Source organism: Camponotus floridanus, unplaced genomic scaffold (genome assembly GCF_003227725.1).
Source record: "Camponotus floridanus strain SB8 unplaced genomic scaffold, Cflo_v7.5 scaffold120, whole genome shotgun sequence".
NCBI lineage: Eukaryota > Metazoa > Arthropoda > Insecta > Hymenoptera > Formicidae > Camponotus > Camponotus floridanus.
This window is the reverse complement of record NW_020229238.1, coordinates 406,540-427,345: the sequence shown is the minus strand read 5'-3', so window position 1 is coordinate 427,345 and position 20,806 is coordinate 406,540. Positions and strand designations below refer to the sequence as shown.

General features: G+C 26.6%; 3 protein-coding genes across 3 annotated transcripts; all 3 read left to right on the top strand.

The window, feature by feature from the left end:
* Positions 1-754: 754 nt before the first annotated feature.
* Positions 755-5,040, top strand: LOC109610194. Its single transcript, XM_020028392.2, has 9 exons — positions 755-930; positions 1,332-1,445; positions 1,609-1,726; positions 3,364-3,625; positions 3,765-3,881; positions 3,948-4,038; positions 4,436-4,563; positions 4,686-4,818; positions 4,931-5,040. The coding sequence occupies exons 1-9, from the start codon at positions 787-789 to the stop codon at positions 4,979-4,981; spliced, it is 1,158 nt and encodes a 385-aa protein (XP_019883951.2). The 5' UTR covers positions 755-786; the 3' UTR covers positions 4,982-5,040.
* A 1,247-nt stretch (positions 5,041-6,287) lies between these two features.
* On the top strand, positions 6,288-10,231 carry LOC109610197. The gene is made up of 8 exons (XM_025415445.1): positions 6,288-6,493; positions 7,201-7,318; positions 7,682-7,943; positions 8,081-8,194; positions 8,337-8,427; positions 9,502-9,647; positions 9,821-9,953; positions 10,108-10,231. Exons 1-8 carry the CDS (start codon positions 6,350-6,352, stop codon positions 10,156-10,158), a joined length of 1,059 nt encoding a protein of 352 aa, XP_025271230.1. The 5' UTR covers positions 6,288-6,349; the 3' UTR covers positions 10,159-10,231.
* A 1,855-nt stretch (positions 10,232-12,086) lies between these two features.
* LOC112639948 lies at positions 12,087-17,336 on the top strand (the record flags this gene model as incomplete). Its single annotated transcript, XM_025415481.1, has 7 exons — positions 12,087-12,242; positions 14,665-14,778; positions 14,943-15,060; positions 16,215-16,476; positions 16,624-16,740; positions 16,812-16,902; positions 17,319-17,336. Coding segments are annotated over exons 1-7 (864 nt in total), but the record flags the coding sequence as incomplete, so codon positions are not given.
* Positions 17,337-20,806: the final 3,470 nt, after the last annotated feature.

Genomic DNA, 20,806 nt, shown 5'->3' with positions numbered 1-20,806 from the left:
TAGTATATCTTATAATCGATTTTTTATGTAACTTTTATATTAAAAATTTTTAAATTTTAATAATTAACATATATATTGTAAAAATATATATATTGTAAAATAACATACTACATATTGTAAAATTAAAAGCTTAAAAAAAATAAGAACATATCTGAAAAATGATATTGCAAATGATTACGAGATTGATATATTTAGTTTCTAGAATATCTTAATTCAGAATCAATATCTTATCAATATCTTAATCGTGAAAATTATTATCTTAGGCTTAAAAGATTCCGTATGTATAGATCTATTATCAATTAGTTTTAATAAATAACACGAGTTTTAATAAGAAGATCCGAAAAGCTCAAAATTGTGCGTTCCTCTCGAGGAGCAAACGTATGTTACAAATGCGCGCAATAAACTGAACGTACGAAATTCTGGTACAAAAATAGTGATGATTACGCATGCGCGACTTTCGCGTAAATAATGCTCTAAACGAATTTTTTTCCCCTTTTGTTATGGGAAAAAATAATTCGCTCAATTTCCACCCTTCAAATATTCTCCCTTATCGATCGCGTAATTAGAGACTATATGAAAAATACTGTTAAAAAAATGCGACTATACTGACCTCAAGGTAGTATCCTATGCCGTTGTTTTGTATACAAAATTAAATAATTTGTGTTAAAATGTACACTAGAGAAAAAAAATAAATAATAGTTAATCGATTAAAGGGAAAAAGAAGGGATAAATGTAATTCTCCTGAGTTACTCTGTCAGTCATATACATCTCCGTTCACGCAAAGAAATGATCAACTTCGAAACTGAATATTTTAAACTGAATAAAATTCTTCTGCTCGCTATTGGTTTGTGGCCTAGAAAACAATCGAATCTCACTCGATTTCAATTTATTTTCCTGTCTAGTATTTTGACGACAAACCTTATATTTCAGGTAAATTCTAATAATAAATAATAATAATATGATAATTAAGAAACGAGCAAATAATAATAATATTCACGTGATGAATTATTGGAAAACAATATATTTTTTCTCATATTTATGAAATTTCAACATCACAATTTAAATTAGGATAAAGTTGTTATGTTTTATAATTATATTATAATTATATATAAATTATAACTTTTTACTTACAGTTTAAATTCATTTCCTCAAATATTTTTATTATTAATAGAATACTATTACAAATTATGTTATCAATTTTTTAAGCTTTTATAATATAAAATACATCATGTATTTGTGACAGCATTTATGTGTTTATGTATATATGCGCGTATGAGATTTAGAAAAATAATTTTTTAATGTATATTCATAGATAAATTTATTGTTTGCAGTGCATGATATTTATTTCACAAAGATGTACTCCGGATTTCATTATCAAAATTCTAGCTTCCGTATTTGTCTTTGCTCTCTTTGTAATAAAATACAACATGTTTTCTGTTAAATCTGTAAGTTGATAACTTACAGAATTGGTGACTTATGCATTTGATAACTTTATAAGTTAATAATTTATTCTTCCGATCAACATTTGTATTGAATAAATTTTTACGCCGTTTTCTGGCGTTATTGTTTTTGTACAAGAACCGATATATAAAGTTATTAATACAATAGATGAAGGATCTATTGGAGCAACTACTGCATGTATATAATGAATTAAAAGATGAAAATGAAATTGCTATTATAAACGAATATGGGTATAATAGCAAACGTTTTACAATTGCACTTACAGGTGAGATAATCCTTTTGCATTTGCAAATATTTTACACTTTCTTTTTAACAAGAACTGTTCATATTTCATTTCAAAAAATCGAAAAATTGATTTCGAAATTCCAATAGATTTTCAAATTCCAACTTTTCAATTACATAAATTATTAATTTTCCTTGGGATTACAGAAACTGTAAATCTTTCTTTCAGTTTTCTTCTTTTTAGAGGAGCTTTTGCACTAATTTATTTTACTTAACTTATTTTATTATATTTTATTTTATCTTATTTTACCTTTCATCTTATAACTATAATTAGTATAAATTAGCCTTCTAATTTCTTCGACAACTTTCTATCTTTTACATACAAAATATCTTTTATTTCTATATCCTATTTTCCTTTTTTCAATCCTGAAAGATTTTCATTGTTGTTTAAAATTCTTAATACGTCCCCATTCTTCATCCTCACTCTTCCATCATTCATTCTTTGTCTACCTCTCATCTCTTCATCTTTTGTCAATCTCTGTGTACATAATAATCAGTAATAAGTGGCATTCCAATTTCGAATAACATATAAACAAAGATTATAGAAGAGAACGATAATATACATTGATATATTTTAGATAAATATATAGAGGGTAACCCACATAAAGTGTTACAAATTTATATCTTGAAAACGAAGCAATTTAGAAAAAAATATTTCAGACAAAAGTTATATGGTTTCAAGGGAGACATAAGATGGTGCCATTAGTTTGACCTTGAAGAGTCAGCTGAAGATCACATGAAGATCATCTCCAATTTTTTAAATCGGACACCCTATATGCTTTCGCATATTCTTGTAGCTTATCTTGAGAGGTTTCCAAAACATTATAATTAAGTTAGTTATCGTTAAGTACTTTCCGAAGCTTGAAATCTTTTCTTAAATTTACATAAACCGTAAAATATCTCGCAAAATATTAATTTTTCAATTATCTTTCGATTATTCTCAATATTTTTTTGTACAAAATAATGAGGAATCAATTGGAATCAATTTATAAAGAAAACACATAATTGTTTCGAATGAAAAAATGTAATTGTTACTTGCAAATTACATTTTTTTTTCGAAACAATTATATGTTTTCTTTACACCAATTGATTCTTCTCATTATTTTGTGCATAAAAGTATTAAGGTAAGATAATCGAAAAATGAATATTTTACAAGATATTTTACGGTTTATGTATTTAAAATTATAAGAAATGATTTCAAGTTTCAACTCGGAAAGTACTTAATGAAAACTAACGTAATTATAGTATTTTAAAAAGCTTTCGAGATGGGCTACAAAAATCTGTAAAAACATATAGAGAGTCCTATTTAAAAAATTGGAGGTGATCTTCGCGTGATCTTCAGGTGATTCTTCAAGGACAAACTAATGACACCATCTTATGTCGCCCTTGAAACTATACAACTTTTAAAACATTTTTCTCTAAATTGCTTCGTTTCCGAGATATAAATTTGTAACATTTTACGTGGGCCACCCTGTATATGTATTTATATTCAATTATATATAAATTTTTTTCTCGAATATACATACATATGCATCTAAATGTAAGATAATGTATAAATCATTTTAGAAAATTTATATGGCAGAAATTTAAATAACAATTCTATTTTTAACACTTTCTTAGTATTTGCTGTTATCGGCACAGTGGCTTTTATCGTTGCGTCATTTTGGTCGGATATTTTGAACATTATTTTACCGACAAACACATCAAGAGCACGTCACTTAGTTATCATGACAGAGTATTTCATCGATCAAGAAAAATACTTTTATTTGATACTACTGCACGCCATTTTATCACTTTGCATCGGAGGAATTGCTGTATTAGCGATAGGAACAATATTGTTTACGTATCTTCAATACGTTTGTGGAATGTTTAAAATTGCCAGGTATTGGTATAAATATAAAAATGATCATAAAAATTCGGATTATTTCTTACTTTCATACAAAGCAATTTAAATTTAGTCGACAATAATATTCTGTTTTATAAATGCTTGTATATAATTAGAACAAAAACATTATTTATAGTTATCGTATCGAACGTGCAATGAGCATCGACATGTTACGAAATATCAATCTAAGAAAACAGATTTTAATATTCAAGGGTTTAATTTGTGCTGTGGAAATTCATCGACGAGCAATGAAGTTTGTATAAGTTTGATAATATAAGTGTGTTCTATAGGCACATTATAATAAATTTTTATTTTGAAGATTAGCGAAACGCTTGCAATATAGTTGTGAAAAAATGATGAGCTGTTTAATACTATTTGGAGTAACCTCGGTGAGCCTTAATCTGTTTCGAGTAAGTTTTTTATTTTATTGTTAAATATATTGTTCGAACGAGATCGATACGTAAAATGTACAAAATACGGCTATTTTACTATATTACGTGATTTTATTATTTTATTCATTCCACATTAAGTACAGCAAGAATCGACAAAAAAAACACACACGAAAAAGACATCATTTTCTTCAATTATTTTTGATACTGAACAACTCCAGTCTATTACTTTTCTTTATTATAATATGTTAATAACATTCTTTTGCAGTTTTTTGTACAAATATTTGGCACAAAACCAAAAGCATAGTTAGCGTTAAGAACGTTAAAATTTGAAAAATTTTCTGTCTTTTATTTATAAAAATTAATATTTAATCTGTACTATTAGTGTAAAACGTTAAGTTAATTGTAAACTTTTTAGATTGCTTCATCTAAAGAGGAGATTGTATTGCCTTTCCTATATACAAGTCTCGCTATCATATACATGTTTTTAGCCAATTACGTTAGTCAACTTATAACGAATCATAATCATCATGTATTTGTTACTGCGTAAGAAATGTACTTACTTACTCTGCAACAAGTATAATGCTAAATTTACTAACAAAAACTCATTTTGCGATGCATTCGAGAGATTTTATCGAGAGTCTTGTCATTTGTAATTCATTTTCTAGATATAATGTTCAATGGTATATAGCTCCATTGCATATACAGAAAATAATATTATTTCTGTTACAAAGAGACTCAAAAAGCTTTACTTTGAGCGTCGGTGGTTTGTTTGTTGCGTCTATAGAATGTTTTGCTACGGTATGAGAAAAAAAATAGTAAAATATATTTAGAGTTTACATATATGATAAAAATGATAAATACATTAAATAATAAATGGTTATAAGAATGATATATGTATATTTGATTTTAGCTAGTGAAGACCTCAGTATCTTATTTTACAGTCATATATTCTACACGATGACGAAACTAATGATGGAAATAAAATCGGAAAGGAATACAGAGGGAATATAATTGTAATGAAAAAATAATATTGTTTATTTATCATGAATTAAAAAAACATAAATTCAATTTTTAACACGCAGTTTAGAATTGGAGGTTTTCTCATGCAAAGCAAATAAAGCAATAAAATGATTTCATTTTAAATATCATTGCGATATATACAACAAATTGGAATTGAATATAATGTATATCAAAGTATAATAAAGCATAATAGATATTTAATTAGTTTATATTATTTTCAATTATGATATCTCATTAAAATAAATATAATATAATATTTTATAATACTTCATCGTGTCTTATCACTTTAATAGAATGTGCAGACGAACACTCATTAAAATAATTTTTAAGTCGAAGCAAAATATATTAAAAAGAACTTTGATATGTAGATGTACACAAATTTATATTTTACATGAATTATTAATAGATGTATTTTCATGATAAGTTTTCTTACCATATTTATTAAATTGCCATTGTATATTAATACTCGATTACCGTAGATCAAGTTGTGTATATTTTAAAGTATGGAAAATATAAACAAAAAATTTTATCAATTAAATAAAGAAAATATTAAGAACTCTAAAATATATAGTATATCTTATTATCGATATTTTACGTAATTTATATATTTAAAATTTTTAAATTTTAATAATTAACGTATATGTTGTAAAATTAGAAAATTTAAAAAAAGCAAGAATACATCTGAAAAATAATGTTCCAATGACCATTTCACGAGATTGATATGTTTAGCTTGTAGAATATTGATCGTAATATTATCTCGCGAATATATTACTCGCGTCAATTATTAATTTAATATTAAAAAATTCCGTATACAGATCTATTATCAATTAATTTTAAAAAAATAGCACGAGCGCTTTTATAGGAAGATCCGGAAAGATCAAAATTGAACATTCCTCTCCAAAAGCAAGCGTATGTTATGAATGAGCAATACAAACTGAAACATATGAAATTGTGGTCTATAAAAAAGATGACGATTACGCGTGCGCGACTTTCGCATAAATAATCATCTAATATATTTCTCATCGAATATATTTTATTCTTTTCTTATGGGAAAAAGACATTTGCTTAATTTTCTTCCTTATCAAATCGATTGCATAATTAGAGTATTTACTTCGAGAAAACTGTTAAGAAAATGCGAATATTCTAATTTAGAGGTATCTTATGCCGCCTTATATTAAATGAAATTATGTAATTTGTGCTAAAATTTATACCAGAGAAAGGAAGTAAATAACAGGATCGATGGAAAAGGAAGGGAGAGAGAATAATTCTTGTTGGCACTTCGTCACATACATCTCAAGCTTCACAAAGAATGAATAACATCAAAGCTGAGTACTTTAGCCTGAATAAAATTCTTCTGCTTGCTATTGGCCTGTGGCCTTATCAACAATCAAACTTCACGCGGTTTCAATTTATTCTTCTGTCTAATATTCTGACGACAAACATTATATTTCAGGTAAGTTTTATACATTAAAATTTTAATAATATTTTTTTATATGAAAAATTGCTAAATAATATTTCCTGTAAAACTTAAAAACTCAATTTAGATTAACATGAAATTAATGTCAAGTATATTATATTATAATTCTTACATATATATTTATATACATACAAATATATATATATATATATAGATATGTATTTGAGAAAAAATTAAAACGTACACACATTAACAATTAATATTAAATCATGCATACGTATATATAATAATGTATACAAGTACATTCAAATTCTAAATATTCCATTATAAATGGAATTCTGTCACGATAGTAACAACTTCTTAAAACAAAAGCAGTCATATAAAGTTTGTATGTCTATATTCATGTATAAATATATATGCACACACATGGCATTAACAACTTTTTTAATGAAAATTTGTAAGCAAAATTACTATTTGCAGTGTACAATATTTCTGTCACAAAAATGTACTTCGGATCTCATCACCAAAGTTTTAGCTTCAGTAGTTTTCTTTACTTTCTTTATAATAAAGTACAACATGTTCTATATTAATATTAGAACTGTAAGTTAATAACTTACAGCATTGAAATGTTTTATACAGTTGATAATTTTATAATTACTGAACAAAGATGGTGAATACATGTATCCGCAATATTTTTTGATATTATATATTGTACAAAAAATAATATAAAATTGCTAAAATAGGTAAAGAATTTACTAGAACAACTATTGCATGTATGTAATGAATTAAAAGACGAAAATGAAATTGCTATTATAAATGAATGTAGATATAATAGCAAATGTTATACAATGGCACTTACAGGTAAGAACATTTTTTTAAAATTATTTGTACAGTTACACTTTTTTCCTAATACGCAAAAATTATCAAAATTTCGCTTTTGTAAAATTTCGAGAAATTACAATAATTTCCCTGTGTACATAATAATCCAAGACACATGTTTTTAAATCTTGGAAATAATAGAAAAGTTAACAATTAAATGCAAGATAAAAATCGACCACAGATTAATTAACTGAAAATATTAAAGTTTCAATTATTCTTATTATTGTATTCATGAATGTATATTTATATACATAAATATGAAATAATATAAGTCAATTTAAAAATCTTATATATACAAGTGAGAAAAAATTAAATAATAATTTTATTTTTCTCTAATTTTTTTAGTACTTGCCGTTGTCAGCATAATAGCTTTTATCACTGCATCATTTTGGTCGAATATTTTGGACATTATTTTATCGACAAACGCATCAAGATCACATCATTTGTTGATTATGACAGAATATTTTATTGATCAAGAGAAATATTTTTATTTTATTCTGTTGCATAATATTGCATCAGTTTGCATCGGGACAATTGCAATGTTAGCGACAGGAACAATACTTATTATGTATTTTCAATACACTACTGGAATGTTTAAAATTGCCAGGTATAAACATAAATATGCTATAATAATTAATATAATTTGCTATTTTCAATATTTAAACAAAATTAACTATTAGATTTAACAGAATAAATGCTTTTATTTGGTAAATTTTCATAAATATATTAAAATATTATTTATAGTTACCGTATCAAACGTGCAATGAACGTTGATATGTTACAAAATATTAAACAAAAAAACATTTTGATATACAAGGGTTTAATTTGTGCTGTGGATATTCACCGACAAGCTATGAGGTTGATATATTTATATATATAAATGTGTGAGTGCGCACGTATGCACATGTGTATGTAAGTGTAGAGAAAGAGGGAAAGAGAGAGAGAGAGAGAGAGAGAGAGAGAGAGAGAGAGAAGCAGTAACAAATTATTATTTTTAAAGATTGTCCCAACACTTTATATCCAGTTTTGAAGCAATGATGTTTTGTTTAATAATAGTTGGAGTAGTCTCAGTGAGCCTTAATTTGTTTCGAGTAAGTTTTCTATTTTTCAAAATCTATTTTTTAAGCAAGTGCTCTATAACTTCCATATGAAAATATACGGCAGTATATTTATATTAATGGCTTTATATTGATGGCAATATATTTATATAAATTGGCTTTATTATTACGTGACAAAATATTTTTTTAAGTACAGTCAAAATCTTCTATTTAATTGGTAATATAATTTTTAAACTGAAGATCTACCAAATGTTTTTCAATGTTTATTCAAATTAGAAAATTTCAAATTCAACTAGTAAAATCAATGCAAAAGATTTCAAAATTTAAAATTTTGTTTGTTCTATTCACTTGAATTTATTGGTTTTCTTATAAGATTTATTTTTAATGACAGTCATTTTTCGAAAGATAGCATTTATCGGTTTTCATCATCGAATGTCTTTTTGAAAATAAATACCGCTAAATAATGATTAAAGTAATCCTCCAAGTAATGATTTAAAATAATTATTTTTTTATATAACAGCTAAAGTAGTAAGCTTATGAAAAAAGGATATAACCTTTTTTGTAGAGTTTTTTAGCGGCTATATTTTTTGCTTAAAATTTTTTTTCTCAAATTAATATTTTCGGAGATAAAAAGCTTTAAAATTGTGAAATTCTTTTGTTAATAATTTATAAATAAAAAACGAGTGCCGGCTAAAACCTTTTGAATGTTACTTAGGACAGTGACATTGACAACATATGTCAAAGTCAAGATTATCCGTGGTAGTCCCCCTAAGCTAAATAATTACCTAGCTAAATAATTTCTTATAAAGATTAAAAGTCTCATCAATATACTCAATTTTAACTGCAACAAAATTTTTCTTTTAATACATCACATAAAGTAATACAGTAAGACACATAAAATTAAAAATAGATAATAAAAAATAAAAATACATAAAACATATTTTTCTTAATCTAACATTAAATGTATCAAAATTTGAATTGATAGTATTAAAAACATTAAGAATTAATTATCTTCTTCCTTACATTTAAATAAAGTCTTTTTTTATAAAATTATATAAATAACATTTTTATGAAATTATATAAAAAACATCAATAAATTTGTTTTAGATTTTTCAGGTTGCATCAGTTACAAAGAACGTAAAAGAATTGATAACCCCCATTATATTTGCAATTGCCACTATCGTGTACATGTTCATAGCCAACTATGTCGGACAAACTATAACGAATCACAATCAACATGTATTTATTACCGCGTAAGAAGTGTATCTACAAAATAGCATGCATGAAGAATCAAACCGTTACATTTTCTACAAATGTAGAAATCAATATATGTGCATATCAAACACATGATGCTAAAGTTTACTAAAGAACCATTTCGCGATATATTTCAGATATTTTATCATCGTTTTTACAATTTAATTTCTAGGTATAATGTGCGATGGTACTTTGCTCCCTTGTATATACAAAGAATGATCCTATTTTTGTTGCAAAGAAATTCTCGAAACTTTACTTTGAATATCGGTGGACTGTTTGACGCATCTATAGAGTGCTTCGCTACGGTATGAGAGTGAAGACATAGTAAAATATATCCAATATGATATATTTTAAAATATATTTATAAATATATCTAAATATATCTAAATATAACAAAGTATATCTAACATATTTAATGTATATGATAATCATAAATATATATAATATTTTTCATTTTAGTTAGTGAAGACCTCAGTATCTTATTTTACAGTTATATATTCTACACGATAAAGAAATTGTAATAGTTTGAATTATATAAAAGTACAATAAGTAAGAGTACAGTTAGAATAAAGAAACAACATTATTTTCGTATAATTGTTATACATAGTTTATTATTGTTATATATAGTTTGTTATATATACTAGAAAAATAAAAACATTTACTCATAATGTATAATTTAGAGTTGGAGGTTTTCCAATATATAAAAACATGGATAAACAAACTTTATTTCAAGATATTCATTATACGTTATATACAATGAATTGAAATTAAATATAACGTGTACATTAAGTAAATAATAACGTATGATAAACTTAATATTAAATTATTTAATATTACCTCCAATTATGATATCATCAAAATACATATTTCTATTTTTATCTAATATGACACATTTTTAAATATATAGTACCTGTAAATTATTTGAGTTTAAAGTTTTTAATAACATGTATGTACATTGAATTAAAAAAAATACAATTACGTACAAATTATATTTAATAAGAAATAATATTATTATAGTAACAATGGAATTTTTATTGCGCCGATCGCCTATTTTCTTCTTTTTAATTTGAAATCTTCTTAATTTGTATACTCGACTATAGTTCGAATATAACTTTACCGATCATATTCCGCTCAAAAATGTCCGAAATATGAAGAATATTTTTTTCGAAGACTATACAGGAGTGCATCCATGCGTGTTTCCATTAGACTGAAAAGGGGGAAAGAACATTTACTGAGTAATATTTTTAGCGTTTTATTGATCGTTTAATCGTACACATTTCACGAAGAAATTTATTGAGTTGCGTGTGATATTTGATTTTATTTAAATTCATTTTAAATGTCCTAAATGATTAATAATTTTAATATTATATTTCCAATTTAATAATTGTATTTTTAATTCAATTTCATTTTAGATTGTATACTTATAAATAATTATTTCTTTTAATATTTTTCTTCAAGTATAAATATTTCGTGTTCTATTTTTATTTTTCCTATATTGGTGCATTCAAATATTATAATATTATAATAAAAAGAATGTATGTTACACAAATTTTAATATAATTTAATATAAAATTATAATATAAAAAGAATACAAAAATGTATGTTTCACAAATTAGGTATCCATAGATAAATGATGTCAAAATGATATTTTTGTAATTGACACACTTCCTTATAAAAAAAACTTAAATGCCTTTAAGAGAAAACCTAAACTTTTAAAAATAATTATTTATTTTTAATTTTTCTATTTTCATGGATCATAATCAAGATTTTAGTAAATTTCGAAAAAAAAAATTATTTTAGAGAATAAAAATTAATTAATTTATATATATAATTACAGTAGAATATAAATGTTATTCCCTCATGACAGGTTTGATTGCCATTAGCTTCTAGAATATCAAAATGTTAATTGCGCTAATTTAAGATTAAAAAATGTCGTAGTGCAGTTTTGATTAATTCATCTTCAAAAATAATACGAGCTTTAGTACAAATAAACCCGATACTAGAAAACTTAAAACTAAGTACTTCTCGAAGAGCAAGTATATGTCATGAATGCGTGCACTAAACTGAAGAGTATGAAATTGTAACGTCAAAAAAAGTGACGATTACGCATGCGCGACTTTCGCATAAATAATTTCCTCAATAAATATTGTTTCTTCTTATCCTATGAAAAAGAAGACAATCGCTCAATTTCCACCCTTATCAAATCGATTGCGAAATTAGAGACTATATGATGAAAAACACTGTTAAAAAAATACAAATATTCTAATCTAAGGGTAACAATAGTTTTTTATATCATCATTATATAAAATTAAGTAATTTGTGCTAAAATTTACACTAGAGGAGAAAAAAAATAATAGTTGATCGATCAATAAGAAAAAGGAAAGGTAAGCGTAATTCTCCTGAGTTATTTTATCAGTCATATACATATATGTCTCGGTTCTCCCAAAGAAATGGTCAACTTCGAGACTGAATATTTTAATCTGCATAAAATTCTTCTGCTGGCTGTTGGTTTATGGCCTTATAAACAATCAAACCTCGCTCGACTTCAATTTATTTTCCTGTCTAGTATTTTGACAACATACCTTATATTTCAGGTAAGTTCCAATAATAAATCATAACAATATTATCACGTGATGAATTATTGCAAAGCAATATATTTTTTCTCATATTTATAAAATTTAGGTAATTATGCATAAAAAGGGCCTATCTTCGCACAAATGTGTCATTTACATATGTTGTCAAAGTCATATCTCTAATTAATATTTTGAAGATTTTTAGCCGGCAGTCGTTATTTATTAAAAAATTATTAACAAAAAAATTTCACAATTTTAATGCTTTTTATCTCCGAAAACAATGATTTGGGAAAAAAAATTTTAAACAAAAAATAAAGCCGCTGAAAAACTCTACGAAAAAGATTATACAATTTTTTCATAAATTTATTATTTTAGCAGTTACATAAAAAAATAATAATTTTAAATATATTTAATACATTGTAAATTTATATAGAATTTAATACAATTTGATACAATTAAAAAATATCGCAAATGTATGTGTACACACACACACGCGCGCGCGCGCGCTCGTGGCGAGTGCAAGAGGGGGCCTTCGGTTCCCATTTCGATCTTGCTTTACAACTTACAGCATATGTATATCCATTGTGATTAAACTCTTTGCAAATCCCCTACTGCATCCCCTACCGGCGGAATGGTTGCAGGAAGGAGGGCCGAAGGTCCCTTTGCATTCCCCGCGTATGTGTGTGTATGTGTGTATATGTGTACACATACATTTGTGATATTTTTTAATTGTATTAAATTGTATTAAATTCTATATAAATTTAAATTGTTTACCTTTTATTTCTTTACCTTAATTTACCTTTTGCGTTTTTCTTCGACTTGCGAGTCTCCCGCTATTTTTAAGTTTGATATTCGTGTTCAGAAGGTAAGAATACACAAAAATTGGATATTCTTACCCATTATTTCATATAAGTAGGTTTACCGAAGGTTTACCTTATTTTTGTGATTGATCCTTTTTCAGTCTATATCTCCAAGATTATTTGAGTCCGACCCTTATATATACCGGGTGTTTCAGACCACCCGTACACCCCATTTTAAAGCAAAGGAAGTGATTATTTTGAAAAATGTTTCAGACAAAAGTTGTTGAAGATAAAGTAATGCATTACATGGGTAAATTTGATTGACCTTGGGTGGCGTCGTGAAGGTCATGTCAAGGTCGACTTGAATTTTTTAAATGGGAACCCCTATTTTTCATTGCATATTCTTGTAGCTTATCTCGAGAGCTTTCCAAAACACTATAATTAAGTACCTTTTTATTAAGTACTTTTTGAGTTATAAGGCTTGAAATAATTTCTTAATTTTACATAAACCATAAAATATCTAGTAAACCATTCATTTTTCGATTATCTTACCTTCATACTTTTATGTACAAAATAATGAGAGGAATCAATTGGTGTAAAGAAAACACATAGTTGTTTCTAAGAAAAAATATGGAATTGTTAATTGCAAATTACATATTTTTTCTTAGAAACAACTATGTGTTTTCTTTACACCAATTGATTCCTCTCATTATTTTGTACATAAAAGTATGAAGGTAAGATAATCGAAAAATGAATGGTTTACTAGATATTTTATGGTTTATGTAAAATTAAGAAATTATTTCAAGCCTTATAACTCAAAAAGTACTTAATAAAAAGGTACTTAATTATAGTGTTTTGGAAAGCTCTCGAGATAAGCTACAAGAATATGCAATGAAAAATAGGGGTTCCCATTTAAAAAATTCAAGTCGACCTTGACATGACCTTCACGACGCCACCCAAGGTCAATCAAATTTACCCATGTAATGCATTACTTTATCTTCAACAACTTTTGTCTGAAACATTTTTCAAAATAACCACTTCCTTTGCTTTAAAATGGGGTGTACGGGTGGTCTGAAACACCCGGTATATATATATATATATACACGAAATTACTCAGAAAAATCTCCCCTATAACATATTCAAAACTAAAGCAAATCGGTGAACAAATAAAGTAAAATCTTTTATATTCATAATATTAAAGATTTTAATATTTCTCACATTTATTTGTTAATAACTTTTGAATAAAAAACGACCGCCAGCTAAAACAGAATGTTCATCAATGATAACATCTTCACAACATACATCAATAACACATTTGTGCGAAGGGGTAGATCCTTTTCATGTATAATTACCAAAATGTCAATATCACAATTTAAATTAGCATAAAATAGTTATGTTATGTAACTATATTATAATTGTATATAAATTATAATTTTTGCTTATAATTCAAATTCATTTCCTCAAATATTTTTATTATTAATAAAATTCTATTACAAATTATGTTATCAATTTTTTAAGAAAGACTTTATAATATAAAATACATCATGTATTTGTGACATCATATATGTTTCTGTATATACGCGTATGAGATATAAAAAAATAATTATTCCATGTAAACTTGTAAATAAAATTATTGTTTGCAGTGTACGATATTTATTTCACAAACATGTACTCCGGATCTCATTCTAAAAGTTCTAGCTTCCGTATTTTTCTTTGCTCTCCTTGTGATAAAATACAACATGTTCGCTGTTGAAGCTGTAAGTTGATAACTTACAGAGTTGGAGACTTATGCATTTGGTAACTTTATAAATTGATAATTTATTCCTCTGACGGGATAAACATTCTTATCGAATAAATTTTTACGCTGTTTTCTGGCGTTGTTATGTACAAAAACCGGTATATAAAGTTACTAAAATAACAGATGAAGGATCTATTGGAACAACTACTGCATGTGTATAACGAATTAAAAGATGAAAAGGAAATTGCTATTATACACAAATATGGATATAATGGTAAACGTTTTACCATTGCAATTACAGGTAAGATTATTCTTTTTCATTTAAAAATAATTTACATTTTCTCCTTAACAAGAACTGTTAATATTTTATTTTAAAATACCGAAAAATTAATTTCGACATTCCAATATATTTCAAAATTCCAATTTTTTTTTAATATATTTATAAATTTATTACTGATTCTCCTTCTTTATTCTAATTCTTCCTCATTTCCTCCAGTTCATTCTTTGTCTACCTTTGTCACCTATTCATCTTTTACCTATCTCTATATGTATGTAATCAGTTATAAATGGCTTTCAATAAAATATAAACAAAGATTCCACCAAAAAAGAGGTAAAACTAAAAAAAAATATCGTTCGAATCGTTTTGATCTTGACATATGTTATCAAGGTCACTGTCCTGAGTAACGTTCAAAAGATTTTAGTCGTCGATTGTTGATTATTAAGAAGTTATTAACAAAAGCATATATACAATATATGAATATACGAATTCCTAAACAATGTTGATTTGACTTTTAAGAAGATTAAAGTTATTTTAACTTTCTATACAAAGCGAGGTGCACCCCACACTACCCCTGGTCAGCGCGCAACGAGGTCTATTATTGTATAATTCTACATGGGTTTGCAATTTTCCATGCGTAACGAAGTCTACCCCACACCTCTGAGTCAGTGCGAAATCTATGGTTCCTCGCTTCGCATGAAAAGTTGCAAAGGTGGAACCATACAATAATAGACCTCGTCTTGCGCTGACTCAGAAGTGTGGAGTTCACCTCGCTTTGCATAGAAAGATAAAATAACCTTTTTTAAAAATCAAATCAACGTTGCTTAGGAATTCATATAGTCGCACGTTGCATGTTATAATTCGTGAAAATTATTTTGTTAATAATTTTTTAATAAACAAGGTGAGATGGGTAAAATCTTTTGAATGTTACTCAGAACAGTAACCTTGACAACATATGGCAAGGCCAAATAGATTTGACTCTGGTTTCTTTTTCTAAAGTAGTCACACAAAAAAGATAATATACATGGATATATTTTATACATAATTATGTACTTTTATTTATATTCGATTATGTAGAGATATTTTCTCGAACATACATATGGAACTAAATGTAAGATAATGTATACACCAATTAACGTATAATTTTAATAACAATTCCCTTTTGAACATATTCTTAGTACTTGCCGCTATCAGTACAATGACTTTTATCGTTACATCATTTTGGTCAGATATTTTGAACATTATTTTACCGACAAACACATCAAGAGCACATCACTTAGTTATCATGACAGAGTATTTCATCGATCAAGAAAAATACTTTTATTTGATATTACTGCACACCATTGTATCATTTTGCATCGGTGGAATTGCTACATTAGCGATAGGAACAATATTGTTTACGTATCTTCAACATGTTTGTGGAATGTTTAAAATTGCCAGGTATTGGTATAAATGCAAGAATGACAATAAAGATTTGGGTAATTTATTATTTTCAAACAAAGCAATTTAAATTTAGCCGAAAATATTGTTCAGTTTTATAAATGCGTGGGTATAATAACAGTATTACAACAGAAATATTATTTATAGTTATCGTATCGAACGTGCAATGAGCATCGACATGTTACGAAATATGAGTTTTAGAAAACACATGTTAATATTCAAGGGTTTAATTTGCGCTGTGGATATTCATCGACAAGCTATGAAGTTTGTATAATCTTGATAATATACGTGCGTTAAACAGGCATAAAGTATTATAATAAATTTTTATTTTAAAGATTATCAAAACACGTGCAATATAGTTGTGAAAAAATGATGAGCTGTTTAATAGCATTCGGAGTAACATCGATGAGCCTCAATCTGTTTCGAGTAAGTTTTTTATTTTATTGTTAAATGTACTATTGAAACGATCTTTTGATACTTAAAATATACAAAATACGGCTAATTCACTGTATTATGTGATTTTATTATTATTTATTATTATTTATTTCTTCATTAATTACCGCAAATATCAACAAAATAAAAAAATACGAAAGAGACAGTCATCATTTTCCTCAATTATTTGATATGCAACGACTCGAGTCTATTATTTTTTTTATTACGTCAATAACACATCTCTTTTGCAACTCTTTGTTCAAATTTTTCGAAATTATAACGATAGCACAAAACTATAAGCGTAGTTAGCATTAAGAACGTCAAAAATTGAAAAATCCTCTGACCTTTGTTTGTAAAAATTTAAACTGTGTTATCAACATGAAGCGTCAAATTAATTCTAAACTTTTCAGCTTGCTTCGTGTGAAGAGAAATTTATATTGCCCTTCCTATTTACAACTCTCATTATCATGTACATGTTTTTAGCCAATTATATTGGTCAACTTATAACGAATCACAATCATCATGTATTTGTTACTGCGTAAGAAATGCACTTACCTACTCTGCACAACACGCATAATGATGAAATTTATTAATGATAACCCATTTCGATGCATTCGAGAGATTTTATCGATGGCCATGTCACTTATAATTCATTTTCTAGATATAATGTTCAATGGTACATAGCTCCATTGCATATACAGAAAATAATATTATTTCTGTTACAAAGAAACTCGAAAAATTTTACTTTGACCATCGGTAGACTGTTTGTTGCATCTGTAGAGTGTTTTGCTACGGTATGAGAAAAAAGATAATAAAATATATTTAAAGTTTACATATATGATAAGAATGAGATACATTAAATAGTAAATAAATACATTAAATTGTAAATGATTATAAAATGATACTTATATATTGGATTCTAGCTAGCGAAAACATCTGTATCCTATTTTACAGTTATATATTCCACACGATGACGACATTATAATGATTTAAAGTAAATAAAATCAGTAAAACGGAATGCAATTGTAATAAAAAAATAATATAGTTCTCAAATATCATGTATTAAAAAGACATATTCTCATATATTATGTATTTAAAAGACTTCTATTTTTAGCATGCAATTTAAAATTGAAAATGCATAGCAAATAAAGCAATAAAATTATTTAATTCCAGATATCATTGCGTTATATACAACCAATTGGAATTGAATATAAAATGTATATTATGTTGAATAAAGTATAATAAATATTTAATTAGGTCGTATATTATCTTCAATTATAATATCAATAAAATAAGAATAATATAATATTTTATAATATTTCATCGTGGCTTATCATTTCAATAAACAGATGAACACCCATTAAAATAATTTTTAATTGAAAACAAAATATATTAAAAAAAACTTTGACATACATACGTACACAAATTTATATTTTATGTGAATTAGATGTACTCTTATAATAAGTCTTCTTACCGTATTCATTAAATTGCCGTTGTATATTAATACTCGATTACTGTGAATCAAATTATGTATATTTCAAGATGTTAAAACTATAAACAAAAAAATTTATCAAAAGAGAAAAAATTAATAGAGAAAATAGTAATAAGTAATAGTATTTAAAAAAATAACACGAGCGCTTTTATAGGAAGATCCGGAAAGCTCAAAATTGAACATTCCTCTCCAAAAGCAAGCGTATGTTATGAATGTGCAATACGAACTGAAACATATGAAATTGTGGTCTATAAAAAAGGTGACGATTACGCGTGCGCGACTTTCGCATAAATAATCATCTCATCGAATATATTTTATTCTTTTCTTATGGGAAAAAGACATTTGCTTAATTTTCTTCTTTATCAAATCGATTGCATAATTAGAGTCTTTACTTCAAGAAAACTGTTAAGAAAATGCGAATATTCTAATTTAGGGGTATCTTGTGCCGCCTTATATGAAATTATGTAATTTATGCTAAAATTTATACCAGAGAAAGGAAGTAACAGGATCGATTGGAAAAAAAGGGTAAGATTAATTCTTATCGGCACTTTGTCACATACATCTCAGGCTTTACAAAGAAATGAATAACATCAAAGCTGAGTACTTTAGCCTAAATAAAATTCTTCTGCTTGCTATTGGCCTGTGGCCTTATCAACAATCAAACTTCACCCGGTTTCAATTTATTCTTCTGTCTAATATTCTGACGACATACGTTATATTTCAGGAAAGTTTTATACATTAAAATTTTAATAATATTTTTTTTTATATGAAAAACTATTGCTAAATAGTCTTTTCCTATAACACTTAAAAACTCAATTTAGATTAACATGAAATTAATATGTCAAGTATATTATATTATAATTCTTACATATATATTTATATACATATACAGGGTGTTCTAGATCTCTCGTACACTTTTTTTCTTTCAAAAACTAAGCATTTTAGAGAAAAACGTTTTCAACAAAAATTGTATAGTTTTGAGAGGAACATAAGATGGTGTCATTGGTTTGACTTTGGATGGTATCGTTAAGGTCAGGTCAAGGACACCTTTAATTTCTTAAATGGAACCCCCTATTTTTTATTACATATTCTTATAGCTTATGCCAAGAGCTTTTCAAAACACTATAATAAAGTATTTTTTCATTGTGTACTTTTCGAGTTATGAGGCTTGAAATAATTTTTCAATATTACATAAACCATAAAATATCTAGTAAAAAATTTATTTTTTTATTATCTTTATACTTTTATGTACAAAATAATGAGAGGAATCAATTGGTGTAAAGAAAACACACAGTTGTTTTTAAGAAAAAAAATGTTATTGTTAATTGCAAATTACATATTTTTTCTTCGGAACAATTATGTATTTCTTTACACCAATTGATTCCTCTCATTATTTCGTACATAAAAGTATTAAGGTAAGATAATCGAAAAATAAATATTTTACTAGATGTTTTATAGTTTATGTAAAATTATGATATTATTTTAAGCCTCATAAATCGAAAAGTACAGAATGAAAAAATACTTTATTATAGTGTTATGGAAAGCTCTCGACATAAACTATAAGAATATGCAATAAAAAATAGGTGGTTCCATTTAAGAAATTAAAGGTGTCTTTGATCTGACCAAAACGATGCCATCCAATGTCAAACCAATGACACCATCTTATGTTCCCCTCAAAACCATACAAATTTTGTCGAAAACGTTTTTCTCTAAAATGCTTAGTTTTTGAAAGAAAAGAGGTGTACGGGTTATCTATAGCACCCTGTATATATATATATATATATATATATATATATATATATATATATATATATATACAGGGTGTCCGTCGATTTTCGACCTTAATGAAATAAATAAGTAGATTGGCTCGAATTAACAAGAAATGACCGGTATTGCTTTGGGATTGTCGCAATAATTAACGAAATATTAAATAAAAAAGATCGGCCAATCTGCGTGAGTAAAAGCGCGCGGCGACGAGAGTCGTCCCACCGTAATCCGATACTACGAACGCGGCGAAGCGGTGGGCGGGTCGCTCTCCGAGACATGATGGTGGTTTGCGATATATCTCAATACCGCGCCGAAAAATGACCCGTCCCCCCTTTTCGTGGCGAGAAAATGATGCGCTATCATTTCCACACCACCTTGCGGTAGATAGCATGGTGCGCTTTTTTTATAGTGGTTTCCCCCATAGGCCTATTCCACTCTCAATTTAAAAATTATTCAAAATGCCATTTATTATACGCTGAATATATCGTAAATGTAAAAAATTAATGGACAGTACCTTTACAAAAATTGATTCGTTGAAAATTCCTCGATAAAATGTATTGCACACGTTGATAATGTGATACGATGATAAAATTCTTCAAGAATCCTTTCTTCATCTCGTACACGAAGACGCACTGCTGG